Here is a 15000-nt window from a genome sequence, read left to right as displayed (position 1 = left end):
TGCCTCTATAATTAATATTTATTTCTTATCGTGTTTTCATTTGTTGGCGAACGCGTGTGTGCAGACATAATACAGATATATAAACAGTTTTTAACCACGTTTGTTTATTATCTTTACGTATAGTATATTTATGCTTTGCCTGGATGAATTTCTCCCTTTCTGCTACAAAGTTGACTTCATTTCCCATAATACTTCCGTAAACAAGAATGGGATATCACCGAGAGAGAGAAAAAAAACGAAGATAAAATAACCATACCTATTTTCATAATTTATGTTAGGGACTGCTGATACCAAAGAAAACGGAAACAACAGTATCTCAACTAAACTGAAGTAACTAGTGTAGGAGACGACGACGTGGAAAACAAGCTAATACATTTCAACTACAAACTTTATTGCCTGTAATCATGAACATCAGTCTGGACTAGGGGTAATAAGGCGGCCACAAAGCACTCATTAAAATATCTAAGGAGTATATAGATAATCAATAGTAACAAATGAATATATGAATTAGGACCTAAACCGATAACTATTATAGTTCAATATAATATACATTAATATCTTACATATAAAACGCGGGGTAACGATACCAAAATGTCTGAGAATCACTGATCTAGACCTACTTGATTTAAATCTTGTCTTTGGAAATATCCTCTGTATACAATAAAAAAAGAAACGATAATTATGAAAATGAGAAACAGCAACTGCCTAGCATCTTCCGAACCGAGAAATGGCGTTACAATTATTCTGTTGTATTAAAAGTGAAAACATGGAACAAACGAACAAAAACCAATGGCAGCTAACAGCATTTTTTTTATTTCTAGAAGGAGCATTTAAGTGACCAACACCACCTTGGTATCATTGAAAATGCAACCCCACACCTAATTTAAAGAATCTGAGTTTACCATGTGGTAGAACACATTCTATGATAGTTTTCTTTTATGCCATTTTCTTCGCAAATTGACAATATCGGAGTTATAGAGGGTATAAAATCCACGATTTCCAAGAGCCGTAGTAACCTTCCGCTTCCAGTGCCGCGTCAAAATAACAAAAAGCCGTTAATAGCGATGGAAAATCGGACGGATTTGTAGCGGATGACGTATGCGAGGGAAATCAAATGAGCCAATTAGATTCGTGCGTGAACGTGACATGAACGTAAGACACTTAATAGAACCAATCAGATATGGAATAGATCATCACGTGACAATAGAAGCTGGGCCTAGGAGAAAGCAGTTGAAATTCAAATCAGTTCCATAATGGCTCGACAGTCTGGAGGTTGAGAACAATTATTTCGATTTCACTGCGAAATATCAAAATGACGAAGCAAGCTTACTAAATCTACATCACGGCGTATTGTCAATTGAAGTACAATGCCCTCGCACAAAGAAATCATGTCATTACAGAAATGACAAGACACCAGTGGGTTTGCTTTGCATGAAAAATGGTTAAAAAATAAAACGAAGAAAGCAGTGTAACTTTGCTTTAAGCGAACGCAACTCCCGCTAACAACGACCTGGAATACCCCGACGATCCCAGTGACCCGCAGCCTGGCCCGTCTGGAGTTAATGCTTCAGGTAAGATTAGGTTAAAATTGTCCCTAGGTCTGGGCCCTCTCCTGCCGGAACATATGAGGTGAAGATTTTGCAAACCAGGCAGGGGTGGGGGTGGGGGGGCTGCAGCCTCCCCTGAAAAGGGGTTATAAGGTGAAGATTTTGTGGACCAGGCTGGGGGTAGGGGGGGCGGCAGCCCGCCTGAAAGGGGATTTAAGGGGGCTTATACAACCCGGAAAAATGTTAATATACTATGCTGACTAATATTCTACCGATATTTCTTGACATTCCCAGATATGTAGGCCTACCATGCCCTCCTCAGCTATCGAGACCTATATCGTAGCTATGCTTCGTTTGCGAAGGAAATTGCTAGATTCGTTCGAAATACGACGAAAGCTATTGGAAAATTATTCTATTCACCCCCCAAAAATGGTGTGGGGTTGCATTTCCAAATTGCCACGATCTTTTATATATCAATGAGAACCTCATCTATACAATGTTCAATCTTTTTTTTAAGTTACCCCTACAAGTTAGTTTTCTTTAATACTATCGTAGGGGTAACCTAGAAAAAAAAACGTTAATACTTAGAGTCCACACCGGCAGTGATTATAAGATTTATGAATTGATTTATGTTACAAACGTAAAAAATGCCACTTACAATCTTTGTATCAGGCACTTGAATACAAATACAATAAGAGGCAAGGTGTCCGGAGCTAAGTCTTCTTTTCGTCGAAGAAAGGATGCTGAAAGAGAAGAAAAATAAGGTTTACTTAATTATATTTCCATAAAGAAAACATACAAAAACTTGAAAATAAAGATTGAACTCCTCAAAATTTAATGGATCTCTTATATACAAGAAATAAAGGAATGAAAAAGGAATGGAGATGAGCCTAGACTGCTGGGAAGGAATTTATGTCCTCTTCTGTTTCAGTCAAAAGGCATTGGAAAAACCAAATTCAACCAGAATGTATAAATTTACTAATGGAACGTCACTCACTGAACCAAATACGCGAGTTACGTAACATTATCCTCTTTTGTTATTCGAGATTCACATGGAGGGAAATACGTGCAGACTACAAGACTAATTTCAAACTAGACCACAAACGTTTTGGAAATTCTCCAGACCGAGTTCGTCTAAGTTTGGTCTGCTGACTCTAGAAAGGATTAGAAAGGATTCGAGTAAAAGGAGTGTAGACAAAAAAAAGGCATGACAAACTTAAAAAAGGAAAAAAGAGTAACCAAGAAAAAAAATCCAAAAAGAAGAAAAATAAAAACAAGGAATGAATGAGCGGAAATATGCCCTCTATATGTGATCCATTTTGAATTTGAACCAGAGAGGCTGATGCAATGCACGCGTCAAGGTTTCCCCAAAAAATCCGTTAAGTGATGGACCTTATCCTTATCTAGCATCAACTATATTGATAAAGGAACAAGGAGAAGAAAGGGGATACCGATTACTACTGTACTACTACTATGACTGCTATGACCACCACCACCGGTACTACTACGACGACTACGACTATTACCAATGCTATTACTACTACTAGAAGGAAAAAGTATGAATCTGAATGAAGAAATTTAACTTTTTATTGTATTCTCCTTTTTCGTTTTACAATTGTCCTTGTTACTACTGTTGCTATTACGACTAATACTACCCTCAATTATCATCATCATTATCATTATCCTTTATGCTGCTGATGTTGCAAATAACAATAACAATGATAATGGCAAAAATGGCAACAACCTACTCAGGAAACCGGAAAGAGAAGAACGAAAAAAGGAAAAAAAAGGAAAAAGAGGAAGGAATGTGAAGCGATAAAAAAGTAGAAAATCCCAATTTCCTAAGGAATTTATGGAATCCCTGCGTAAAAAAAAGATAAACATTTCCATTACAAAGTGGGAATATCCATTACTATAAAGTAACTAATCTTATCACGATGGCCTTAGGTGTATTCTGATAAGATTTTTTTTGTGATGCTCATGCGATAATACTTATCATAAAACCAACTTAGTGATGTCAGATGCTTGTGTCAATTAGTGTTGTAAATTTCCGTTCATATCCTTACCCTTGCCAGTTATACAAGTTAGACGTATTACTTTAAGACGCTTCTCAGTAAAAAAAAATATGCTGGTATCTGCGCGCGCGTGTGGGTGTGTAATAAAATGTTGAGAGCGCGAAAGAAGGGGAGAGGGAGAGGGTGAGGATGGAGAGGGAGAGGGAAGGAGAGGGAGAGGGAAGGAGAGGGAAGGAGAGGGAGGGAAGGATAGGGAAGGAGATAGATGGGGAGAGGGAAGGAGAGGGAGGGAAGAAGAGGGAGGGAGAGAGGGAAGGAGAAGGAAGGAAAGGGAAGGAGAGGGAAGGAGAGGGAAGGAGAGGGAGGGAGAGGGAAGGAGAGGGAGGGAGAGGGAAGGAGAGGGAGGGAGAGGGAAGGAGAGGGAGGGAGAGGGAAGGAGAGGGAAGGAGAGGGAGGGAGAGGGAGGGAGAGGGAAGCAGAGGGAGGGAGAGGGAAGGAGAGGGAGGGAGAGGGAAGGAGAGCGAGGGAGAGGGAAGGAGAGCGAGGGAGAGGGAAGGAGAGCGAGGGAGAGGGAAGGAGAGCGAGGGAGAGGGAGGGAGAGGGAGGGAGAGGGAGGGAGAGCGAGGGAGAGGGAGGGAGAGCGAGGGAGAGCGAGGGAGAGGGAGGGAGAGGGAAGGAGAGGGAGGGAGAGGGAGGGAGAGGGAGGGAGAGTGAGAGGAAACCCAGGTTTCTGTTGTCTAAATACTTACTCGGTCTTTGCTCAAGTACCTGGGGAGTGCCTCTAGGAAAATCTTTTTTACATTACCATCAACAGAACAGGAAAAGGTAAAGAAAAAGAGGGAGAAGAGGAGATTATATCAAGTTTCGTATTAATTGTTTCTCCTGATTTTTTTCCCCGAAATAATAAATAATAAAAGACTGTACAAACACTGAATATACGCGATTCAGTATGCAAGGAAGTCGAAAATATCCCCAATATAATATGAATCCATTAATACCAACCCAATAATGGTTTTGTCGATTACAGAACAATGTAACACGGTTTGGCTGTAATTAAACACGGATTATCGGTAATTTGATTTTCAGTTTAATTGCAAACTCAATTTCCAGCTTAACTATAGTGAGAGAAATGTACACTGAAGCAATAGATATAGGAATGGATAAAGGTGGAGAGATGGAGGAATGGATAACGATGGAGAGATGTAGGAATGGATAAAGGTGGAGAGATGTAGGAATGGACAAAGATTGAGAGATGTAGGAATGGACAAAGATTGAGAGATGTAGGAATGGACAAAGATTGAGAGATGTAGGAATGGACAAAGATGGAGAGATGTAGGAATGGACAAAGATGGAGAGATGTAGGAATGGACAAAGATGGAGAGATGTAGGAATGGACAAAGATGGAGAGATGTAGGAATGGACAAAGATGGAGAGATGCAGGAATGGACAAAGATGGAGAGATGCAGGAATGGACAAAGATGGAGAGATGCAGGAATGGACAAAGATGGAGAGATGTAGGAATGGACAAAGATGGAGAGATGTAGGAATGGACAAAGGTGGAGAGATGTAGGAATGGACAAAGGTGGAGAGATGTAGGAATGGACAAAGGTGGAGAGATGTAGGAATGGACAAAGGTGGAGAGATGTAGGAATGGACAAAGGTGGAGAGATGTAGGAATGGACAAAGGTGGAGAGATGTAGGAATGGACAAAGGTGGAGAGATGTAGGAATGGACAAAGGTGGAGAGATGTAGGAATGGACAAAGGTGGAGAGATGTAGGAATGGACAAAGGTGGAGAGATGTAGGAATGGACAAAGGTGGAGAGATGTAGGAATGGACAAAGGTGGAGAGATGTAGGAATGGACAAAGGTGGAGAGATGTAGGAATGGACAAAGGTGGAGAGATGTAGGAATGGACAAAGGTGGAGAGATGTAGGAATGGACAAAGGTGGAGAGATGTAGGAATGGACAAAGGTGGAGAGATGTAGGAATGGACAAAGGTGGAGAGATGTAGGAATGGACAAAGGTGGAGAGATGTAGGAATGGACAAAGGTGGAGAGATGTAGGAATGGACAAAGGTGGAGAGATGTAGGAATGGACAAAGGTGGAGAGATGTAGGAATGGACAAAGGTGGAGAGATGTAGGAATGGACAAAGGTGGAGAGATGTAGGAATGGACAAAGGTGGAGAGATGTAGGAATGGACAAAGGTGGAGAGATGTAGGAATGGACAAAGGTGGAGAGATGTAGGAATGGACAAAGGTGGAGAGATGTAGGAATGGATAAAGGTGGAGAGATGTAGGAATGGATAAAGGTGGAGAGATGTAGGAATGGATAAAGGTGGAGAGATGTAGGAATGGATAAAGGTGGAGAGATGTAGGAATGGATAAAGGTGGAGAGATGTAGGAATGGATAAAGGTGGAGAGATGTAGGAATGGATAAAGGTGGAGAGATGTAGGAATGGATAAAGGTGGAGAGATGTAGGAATGGATAAAGGTGGAGAGATGTAGGAATGGATAAAGGTGGAGAGATGTAGGAATGGATAAAGGTGGAGAGATGTAGGAATGGATAAAGGTGGAGAGATGTAGGAATGGATAAAGGTGGAGAGATGTAGGAATGGATAAAGGTGGAGAGATGTAGGAATGGATAAAGATGGAGAGATGTAGGAATGGATAAAGGTGGAGAGATGTAGGAATGGATAACCATGGAGAGATATGGGAATGGATAAAGATGTAAGAGATATGGGAATGGATAAAGATGTAGAGATATGGGAATGGATAAAGATGTAGAGATATGGGAATGGATAAAGATGTAGAGATATGGGAGTGGATAAAGATGTAGATATGGGAATGGATAAAGATGTAGATATGGGAATGGATAAAGATGTAGAGATATGGGAATGGATAAAGATGTAGATATGGGAATGGATAAAGATGTAGATATGGGAATGGATAAAGATGTAGATATGGGAATGGATAAAGATGTAGAGATATGGGAATGGATAACGATGTAGAGATATGGGAATGGATAACGATGTAGAGATATGGGAATGGATAACGATGTAGAGATATGGGAATGGATAACGATGTAGAAATATGGGAATGGATAACTATGTAGAGATATGGGAATGGATAAAGATGTAGAGATATGGGAATGGATAAAGATGTAGAGATATGGGAATGGATAAAGATGTAGAGATATGGGAATGGATAAAGATGGAGAGATATGGGAATGGATAAAGGTGTAGATATATAGGAATGGATAAAGACGCATTGATACAGGAATGGATAAAGATGGAGAGATATAGGAATGGATAAAGGTGTAGAGACATATGAATGGATAAAGGTGTAGAGACATAGAAATGGATAAAGATGTAGAGACATAGAAATGGATAAAGATGTAGAGGCATAGAAATGGATAAAGATGTAGACAAATACAATTGTATAGCCATATAAAATAGAGCGAGGGATTCTTTTCAGTACGGACACCTCTCACGGTTATTCTTTCCGTCAAAAAAGCGGTAATTAAACTTAATAAAACAAAGAAGAGAAATAAAAGAAAGAAAAAAAGGAAGAAAAGAGGAAGAAAGGCGGAAACGAGAACATGATTAACCTCATTAACGGCTTTATATAATCGATCAGACGTAAAAAACCGTTATTGTTGCATCATCTGTACTGCATCAGCTGATATATTCTTTGGGGGGGGGGGGTTATAAATGACATAAGAGGTTTTATCTGAAGCGAGATGTAGGTGAGATAAAGGGGGCATGGGGTAAGGGGGGGGGAGGAGGGGGGGAGATGGAGGAGGAGGGGGGGAACGGAGAGAGGGAAATGGGGAGAGAAAATAGATAATTGGGTGGGGGAGGATGAAGGGAGGGAGGGAAGGAGAGAGAGAGGAAGTGAAGAGTAGAAAAAGAAGAAAAACGGAGAAATAGAGAGTAAACAAAATGTGGTATAGGGAAGCGGATTGAGTGAGGGAGGGAGAAAAAGAGCAAGAGACAAAGAGAAAGAGGGAGAGAAAGAAAGAGAAAGAGAAAGAGAGAGAAAAGAGAAAGAGAGAAAGAAAGAAAAGAGAAAAGGGAGAGAGAAAAGGGAAGGCAAAACGAAAGAAAAGAAAAAGAAAGAAAGAGGGAGAGAAATGTGAGAAAGAAAAATAGAAACCAAATGCGAGGAAAAGAAAAAAAGGAAAAACTTGGAAAAAAAATCAAACCAAAGAGAAAGAAAAATATATAAAGAGAAAGACGAGAAACAGAATGAGAAAGAAAATGAAGGAGAGCGGGAGATAAAAGGGGGAAATGGAGAATTGAAAGTATGAAACGTAGGGAAAAGGGGAGACCATGTTCTGTTCCATTTGTTCGTGTTTACTGCCTCATTTCAAGTAATTCTCTTCAACGCGAACAGCTTTCTCACTAATATAATCCATTTTTTCTTTAATTTCTGGCGTTACCGATTATATTTCTTGTACCAACGACTATTTGTCCTTTACACGAATATCTTCGATTCGCCCAAGCTCAGTGCGTCCATACCGTGAAGATTAACCTTATAAACGGCTTTATAACGTCGAGCAAATGTAAAAGATCGTTGTGGTTGCATCATCTTTTGTACTGCATCAGTCTATCACTTTTTTTTTCGGGGGAAAGGGTTATATAAAAGGCTTAATATAAGACGTCTTATCTAAAGCAAGATGGGGTTGGGGTATTGAGATTGAGGGGGTGAAGGTAAATGGGGTAATGGTGGGGAACGGGTAGGGAAGGGGGAGGGGAAGGATATGTAATCACTGAGGATGTTGTGGCATTAGTCTCTCAGCGGTGCTATGCAGCGGATATTTTCGTCATTTACCGGTAAATACGAGGCCGGTCCAGCTTAAAATATATTTTTCCTTACTCTATTCATTGCGCTCAATAAGATAGTGGTGTTCGTTTCCCTCCATTTCCGCGCGTCGCTCTCGGTAAGCTATAACCCGCCTTTTTCAACAAGTCTGGAAAACACCATCCCTACCTGCTGCTTCATGCAGTTCGTGCCAACGGAGTGATGACTGCGGGCGCTGTGATCCTGATGGTCGTGCGCTGCCGGAGAATCCTCACAGTTTGGTGGCGTTTCTTCTCTCACTTGTTCAAATAATAAAACATTTCCATATCGGTATGGATGTCGCTTATGTAAGTGTTTACATATGGATCTCAAATGTTAGTATATAAAAGGGTTAATGTTTATCAAGAAATATTCTTTCATTGGCAAATGCGAACGATTATTATCACTGGTTAGAAGTAATACTTTGGCCAAAAAGGAAAAAACACAAAACCCGAGTCGTTCAAAGTAATCTCGGAGGAAATATCGCAATAAACACTAAAAACCGGTTAAGAGTCCGGAACAAGAGGCAGCATCATCACACAACGGAGTCGAGGCTCCCGAACTTGGCGAAGACGCCGCGGCCGACGCTCTTCCACCGCTGCTCCAGCGCCTGCGAGGCGGACAGCGGAGGCGACGCCAGCGGAGACAGGTGCGGCGAAAGCTCCAGCATCGACGAGTACTCGACGGGCAGGAGGTCTTCCAGCGTTAGTTTCAGCCTCTTGTTCTTCTTCCGAGACATTTCGATGTCGAGGTCGTCCTTCGCCGTGAACGAGAGGCACTTGGGTGTGTTGCAAGTGGGCGAAGAGTAGAGGGTGGTGCTCATGGCCAGAATTTCCTCCAGGGCGGAGCACAAGTCGTCGGCCTTGGGCGAAGGCTCTCCTCCGTAGGCCCTCGGAGTGAAGTCGCCGAACGGAGAGAAGGAACTCACCCTCCTGTACTTGTCGGGCATGGCGGTTCCGAAGGGCGTGAACTTCGGCGTCGCCACTTTCGCGGTGGAGGCGAAGGGAGGTTCTCTGGGCGGCGGACTCGTCATAATTTTGGCGATCTTCTTGCTCTTGATCACATCCACTGGCTTGTAGCGTCGGTAAATGTAGCACGTGAGGGCGATGGCCCAGAAAAGAAGCTGCGGCAGCACGAACACGAACACTATATCAGCTGTAAGGTACTCCATTATAGCACCGCTGCTTCCCTCGCGAGTGGGTGTTCGCGACTGGCCCCCGTCGGTGCCCCGAAGTCTACACCGAAAACAGAACTGGGAGGTGTCAGCGCTGGCCTACCACCCGCCGTTCCGAACGAGCTGTTTGGTAGTTACTTAGTTGTCTTCGCCTTTATGATATTGGGGTTTAAAGGCGAAACATGTAATTTTACGATGCACTACACTAATTGCCAGATGTTGCTATTTATCTTCGTCGTGGAACTTATTGTTCAGTAGTCTCAGGTCACAGTTTCTTTCATTTATAAAGGACAATACAGACACCTGAACGGATACTTTGGAAAGAACACTTTTACATAGTTTGGCGGTTTGATTTGCTCGAAGTAATCTATGTTATTTGTAGGGCACTCATATTATAATCGCTATCGTGACTATAATTAGCTTGTAATAATAAAATCAATATTATTATCATCATCCTTACCATCATTACCACCATTCTCATCACTATATTTTTATCCCTACTATTAGTAGCATCATCATAATCATGATTATAATCAAATCATAATCAAAATCACCACCAACACCATCATCAATCATCATCATCATAATTATCACCACCACTATCACTATCACCTACACCATAATCTTAACAAGGGTGATGATAACGAGAATAAACATGATGATAATAATAATAATAACGATAGCAATTAGAAAACTAATAATAGTAATTGTAACTTTGATACTAATAATCATAATGATAATAATAATGATAATGTTAATGTAAGATTAATGACGATGATAATAATAATAATGAGATAAATTATAATAATGATAATCCTAATTATGAATATCATAAAGATTATGATGATCATAAAGATAATAATGATGATAATAATAATAATGATAATGATGATAATTATAATAATGATAATATTAATAAAGGTAATGGTGATAATAATAATAGCGATAAGGATAACAATAATGATAATAAAATGATAATAATGACAATGCTAATGATAATGACAATGATAATGATAATAATAATGAGGTTGATGATAATGCTAAGGATAAAAATAACAACAATAATAATGATAGAAATTGATGACGATGATGATGATAGATATAATAACAACAATAATAATACTGATAATAATAATGATAATGATAATAACAATGATAATGATAATAATCATCATCATAACAATAAATAATATTAATGATCATAGTGATAATAACAAAGTAATAACCACAACAACAAAAATAGTAAAACTACTCCTACTACTACTAGCACTACTAATGATAATAAGTGTTGATAATAATATTCATAATCATAATAATGGTGATGATTTTAACTTCCTTGATGGTTTGAGAGGAAAATGCGTAGATAATTCCCATTACATTCCTGAGAATGATTTATCCTGCTACAAGGGAAATTCCTACTTACGTCATAGAAAATTTGTAGATGAGATAAGATACGAGATAAGACACGTGCGTGATAATACGGATGATAAGGATTCCACAGTGACGCAAGCCTCATCGGAAGTACAGCTGATATAGCCTCTTTATAAGTCGCTGTTTCACACTAGGATCTCCATAAGACAACTGACAGTCGAAGCGAGCACAACGATCCTAAAACTACAAAAAAGAGTTTCTGATAACATTTTTGTTCTCTGAGTCTGCTCAACTCGAAATACATCTGGTTCTGGACATTGTTTTATTTCTCTTCGTACTTTTGCCAGTACCTAAGCTTCTAGTACAGAAGGAGAGACATAAAGGAAAGTATACTTAAAACAATAGCACACGAGTGAACAGCAGCCATGCCTTTCTGGTCCACACTTGCCGTGTCGAAGGGGACGAAGTTTGCGAGTCTCAGCCCCGAGTGGACCCGCCCTGGACCCGACCGGAAAGAAGTCCCATCCGTCCACGCTGGCGACTCGGGACGGAAATCTTCGCCAGTCGCAGAAAAGATGAGCCTCGACGACGACCTCCTGATGTGCAGCAGCGGGGCGGAGCTGCTTCCCCGGACGACCATAGTAAGTGAGAAAAGCGAACGGCAAAGTCATCTTTAATGTTGAAAATTCGCTAAGATTCCGACCATGCTTTGGCGATTACATGCCGATGTGTGGTCTAACGTTCGATGATTTCTAAAGATGTGGATAATAAATATCGTAGCATGGAGGGTAATGAGCGTATGCTTGCAACCTAAATCAAAACTTGCACCTTAACAGAAACACATATTATCCATGCAAAAGTACGAATGAGAATATTAATTCAAGCTCGTTTCTTACTTTCCCTAAATTTTTCGCAATGGAACTTATAAATCTCGCTCTTTTAGGATATGCCCGAAGATGACGATGGAACGAGCGAGGACACAGGTCGTCAGCAGTGGTCGCACCCGGTGGAGTTCCTCATGTCGTGTGTGTCCCTGTCGGTGGGTCTGGGGAACATCTGGAGGTTCCCCATGACTGCCTATGAGAACGGCGGGGGAGCGTTCCTTATTCCGTACCTCGTCGTTCTTACGTTCATTGGCAGGGTAAGTGAAACCAACGCAGGGAAAACTCTACCATTTCCCCATTTTGTGAATAAAGTGAGATGTTATAAAACAGGTTTCATATATTAAAAATAGAGATTTTTTCTTATATCCCGATTCTATGAACACTTGAACCCAATTACATGGATTGTGGTAGCTTAAAATCCGTCAGTAACATATTTTTTCTCTTTTGGTGCAGCCTCTTTACTTCATGGAGCTGGCTGTGGGGCAATTCTCCTCCTCCGGCAGCGTCAAAGTGTGGAAGATGTTACCGGCCGTAAAAGGTGGGATATGGACGTCTATTTGCGTTTTCTATATAATGAAAACTCTTCTTTAAAGACACACAGAGATGATGATGATATATTCAAAGGCTATAAGTCGATTATCCTAAGATGCTTTTTCATTCTGATCATTCGGAAGTGTTTTTTTAACGACAGGTTTCTCGCCATAGAATGACATGTTCTACGAGATAACAACAATATCTAATTCAATTTTTTATCATTAGGTGTCGGGTACGGGCAGATGGTCGGAACGTGGTCGGTTGTGACCTATTACTGCTCGCTCATGGCCATCACCTTGTTCTACCTGTTTCAGTCCTTCAACTCTGAGCTCCCGTGGGCTTCCTGTGACCCAGCGTGGGCTGACGAAAACTGCGTCGACGATGCCATCAACGCCACGTTAACCAGTGGCTTTCAGTCGTCGTCTGAACAATATTTCTAGTACGTATATTAAGATTTGATTGATTCCTTGACCTCGGAAAATATGTCGGAAAACAAGATTTGATTGATTCCTTGACCTCGGAAAATATATGTCGGAAAACACGGATATATATACCTGATTGTGAAACAGATACACAACGTTAAACATTCTCTGATTCTGTCTTTTTTCTTCCTTCCACAGCAAGTACGTGTTGAACTATTCCAACGATATCAGCGAGGGCGTCGGGATGCCTGACTGGCGGCTGGCGATCTGCCTCGGCGTCGCCTGGGTCATCCTGTTCTGCACGCTGGTGAAGGGCGTGCAGTCGTCGGGCAAAGTAAGGACCGAAGAAATCATTTACGTTGGGAATTACACTTGTGAACAATGCCCTGTTTGCATGAGGAACTGGAGACATTGTAGATTGAACTTTGTTTCGAATAATTGGAACTGATGATGATGCTCTATATTTCAAACGGAATGCCCGACTGAAAGATACATACATACATACACACAACACACTTGCACACACACACACAACATAAACATGTATACATATATATATATATATATATATATATATTTAGATGTATATATGTACAGTATATATACACATGTATGGTTATGCATCATGCAACCCTGTCAATATAAAATAGTTTTCCCTTAAAAGCCCTAAATTCTTCAAAGAGAATGGACCATTCAAGGAGTAACTAAGATAAACCTTTAAACTCCCTCAGGTTGCATATTTTACGGCCCTTTTCCCCTACCTGGTCCTCTTCACTCTGCTCGTTCGAGGCGCAACGCTTCCTGGAGCCGTCAAAGGCATCATCTACTTTCTTAAGCCAGAGTGGAACAGACTGCTTGACCCTAAAGTAAGTCACAGCGATTTTTTCAAAGCCATTGAAAGTATCCGGTAACAGACTAATACTCACAGATGCATAAATAACCGTGTTATCTGTGAAAAAGTTAGATATTCTAAATAAATATACTCTAAATAAATGAATAAAAAGTTAGATATTCTAAATAAATAAATACTCTAAAATACGTCTGATTTCCTTACAGGTGTGGTACGCGGCAGTTACTCAGTCATTCTTCAGCCTTTCAGTCGGTTTTGGTTCCATCATCACATTCTCATCGTATAACAACTTCAGCCACAACGTCTACAGGTGCGTTGGCGTGGGAATACGTAACTCAGAGCCTTGGAGTTCATTTCTTCAAGAAGTGTTCTGTACTTATTGGAATATTCACTGATTTGTTTAACACATGAAATATGTACTAATTACACTTGCTGAATTATACCGTTTTTACTCCCCAGAGATGCTTGGATCATCAGCATGATTGACACCTTCACCTCCGTGCTCGCCGGGGTCACTATCTTCAGCATCTTGGGTCACTCGGCGCACCATCTTGGGGTTGATATCAAGGAGGTCGTGAGGGGCGGCGCAGGACTGGCCTTCATCTCCTACCCGGACGCCCTGGCCAAGTTCACGTGGGCCCCGCAGGTGAGGAGAGGCGGGGGGGAGGTGGTGCTTAAGGGTGAAATTTGGATGAACTGAGGATGAGATTGGAAAGTGATAAAGTGATATGAGCTCTTGTGGAAAGTCGTGTTGAAGAGAGTGAAGAAACAAAACTAAATTTCGTTTGTAATATCAATTTCGACGAGCCAAGTTTTCATTCTTAAAGCACACACACATACACACACACACACACACACACACACACACACACACACACACACACACACACACACACACACACACACACACACACACACACACACACACACACACACACACACACACACTCTCTCTCTCTCTCTCTCTCACACACACACACACTCTCTCTCTCTCTCTCACACACACACACATACACTTATATATATATATAAAACATTCTTTTTCGTTTTTCATTTCAGTTGTTTGCAGTGTTGTTCTTCCTGATGCTCCTGACTCTAGGTGTTGGCTCGGCCGCTGCTCTCACCAGCAACGTCATCACAATCGTGTGCGACCAGTTCCCCAAATGGAGGAAGGCTTACATCACTCTCGCTGTGTGTCTCGCTGGCTTCTTCATCGGTCTCGTCTACATCACTCCTGTAAGACTTTCTCTGTACTGACACCTTTTTCTGTTAATTATTTTGTATCATAGGATGTTTGCTGTTGTGAGTATTGTAATATTCAGCTGTGGATATATATTTTTTTGATTTCAATATATCAATT

The 15000-nt window shown here is 40.9% G+C and overlaps 2 protein-coding genes across 2 annotated transcripts in view; one reads left to right on the top strand and one right to left on the bottom strand.

Moving 5' to 3' along the window:
• The window catches only part of LOC113816488 (uncharacterized), a 13365-nt gene extending 3721 nt beyond the window's left edge, over positions 1-9644 (bottom strand). Inside the window, exons 1-2 of the mRNA XM_070135452.1 lie at positions 8556-9644; positions 2206-2290 (exon numbers count right to left, since the gene is read on the bottom strand). Coding sequence (XP_069991553.1) covers positions 8941-9576 — 636 coding nt within the window. The 5' untranslated portion in view covers positions 9577-9644 and the 3' untranslated portion in view covers positions 2206-2290; positions 8556-8940. The remainder of the gene's footprint in view (positions 1-2205; positions 2291-8555) is intronic.
• A 1493-nt stretch (positions 9645-11137) lies between these two features.
• Positions 11138-15000, top strand: part of LOC113816489 (sodium-dependent nutrient amino acid transporter 1) — a 5295-nt gene continuing 1432 nt past the window's right edge. The window contains exons 1-9 of the mRNA XM_027368529.2: positions 11138-11591; positions 11894-12091; positions 12288-12372; positions 12594-12807; positions 12989-13124; positions 13522-13656; positions 13847-13950; positions 14100-14286; positions 14700-14876. Of these exons, the coding sequence (XP_027224330.2) occupies positions 11376-11591; positions 11894-12091; positions 12288-12372; positions 12594-12807; positions 12989-13124; positions 13522-13656; positions 13847-13950; positions 14100-14286; positions 14700-14876 (1452 nt within the window). The 5' untranslated portion in view covers positions 11138-11375. The remainder of the gene's footprint in view (positions 11592-11893; positions 12092-12287; positions 12373-12593; positions 12808-12988; positions 13125-13521; positions 13657-13846; positions 13951-14099; positions 14287-14699; positions 14877-15000) is intronic.

This window comes from Penaeus vannamei, chromosome 20 (genome assembly GCF_042767895.1).
Source record: "Penaeus vannamei isolate JL-2024 chromosome 20, ASM4276789v1, whole genome shotgun sequence".
Taxonomy (NCBI): Eukaryota; Metazoa; Arthropoda; class Malacostraca; order Decapoda; family Penaeidae; genus Penaeus; species Penaeus vannamei.
Note: the sequence above shows the minus strand (reverse complement) of the source record. Positions and strands in the feature narration are given on the sequence as shown.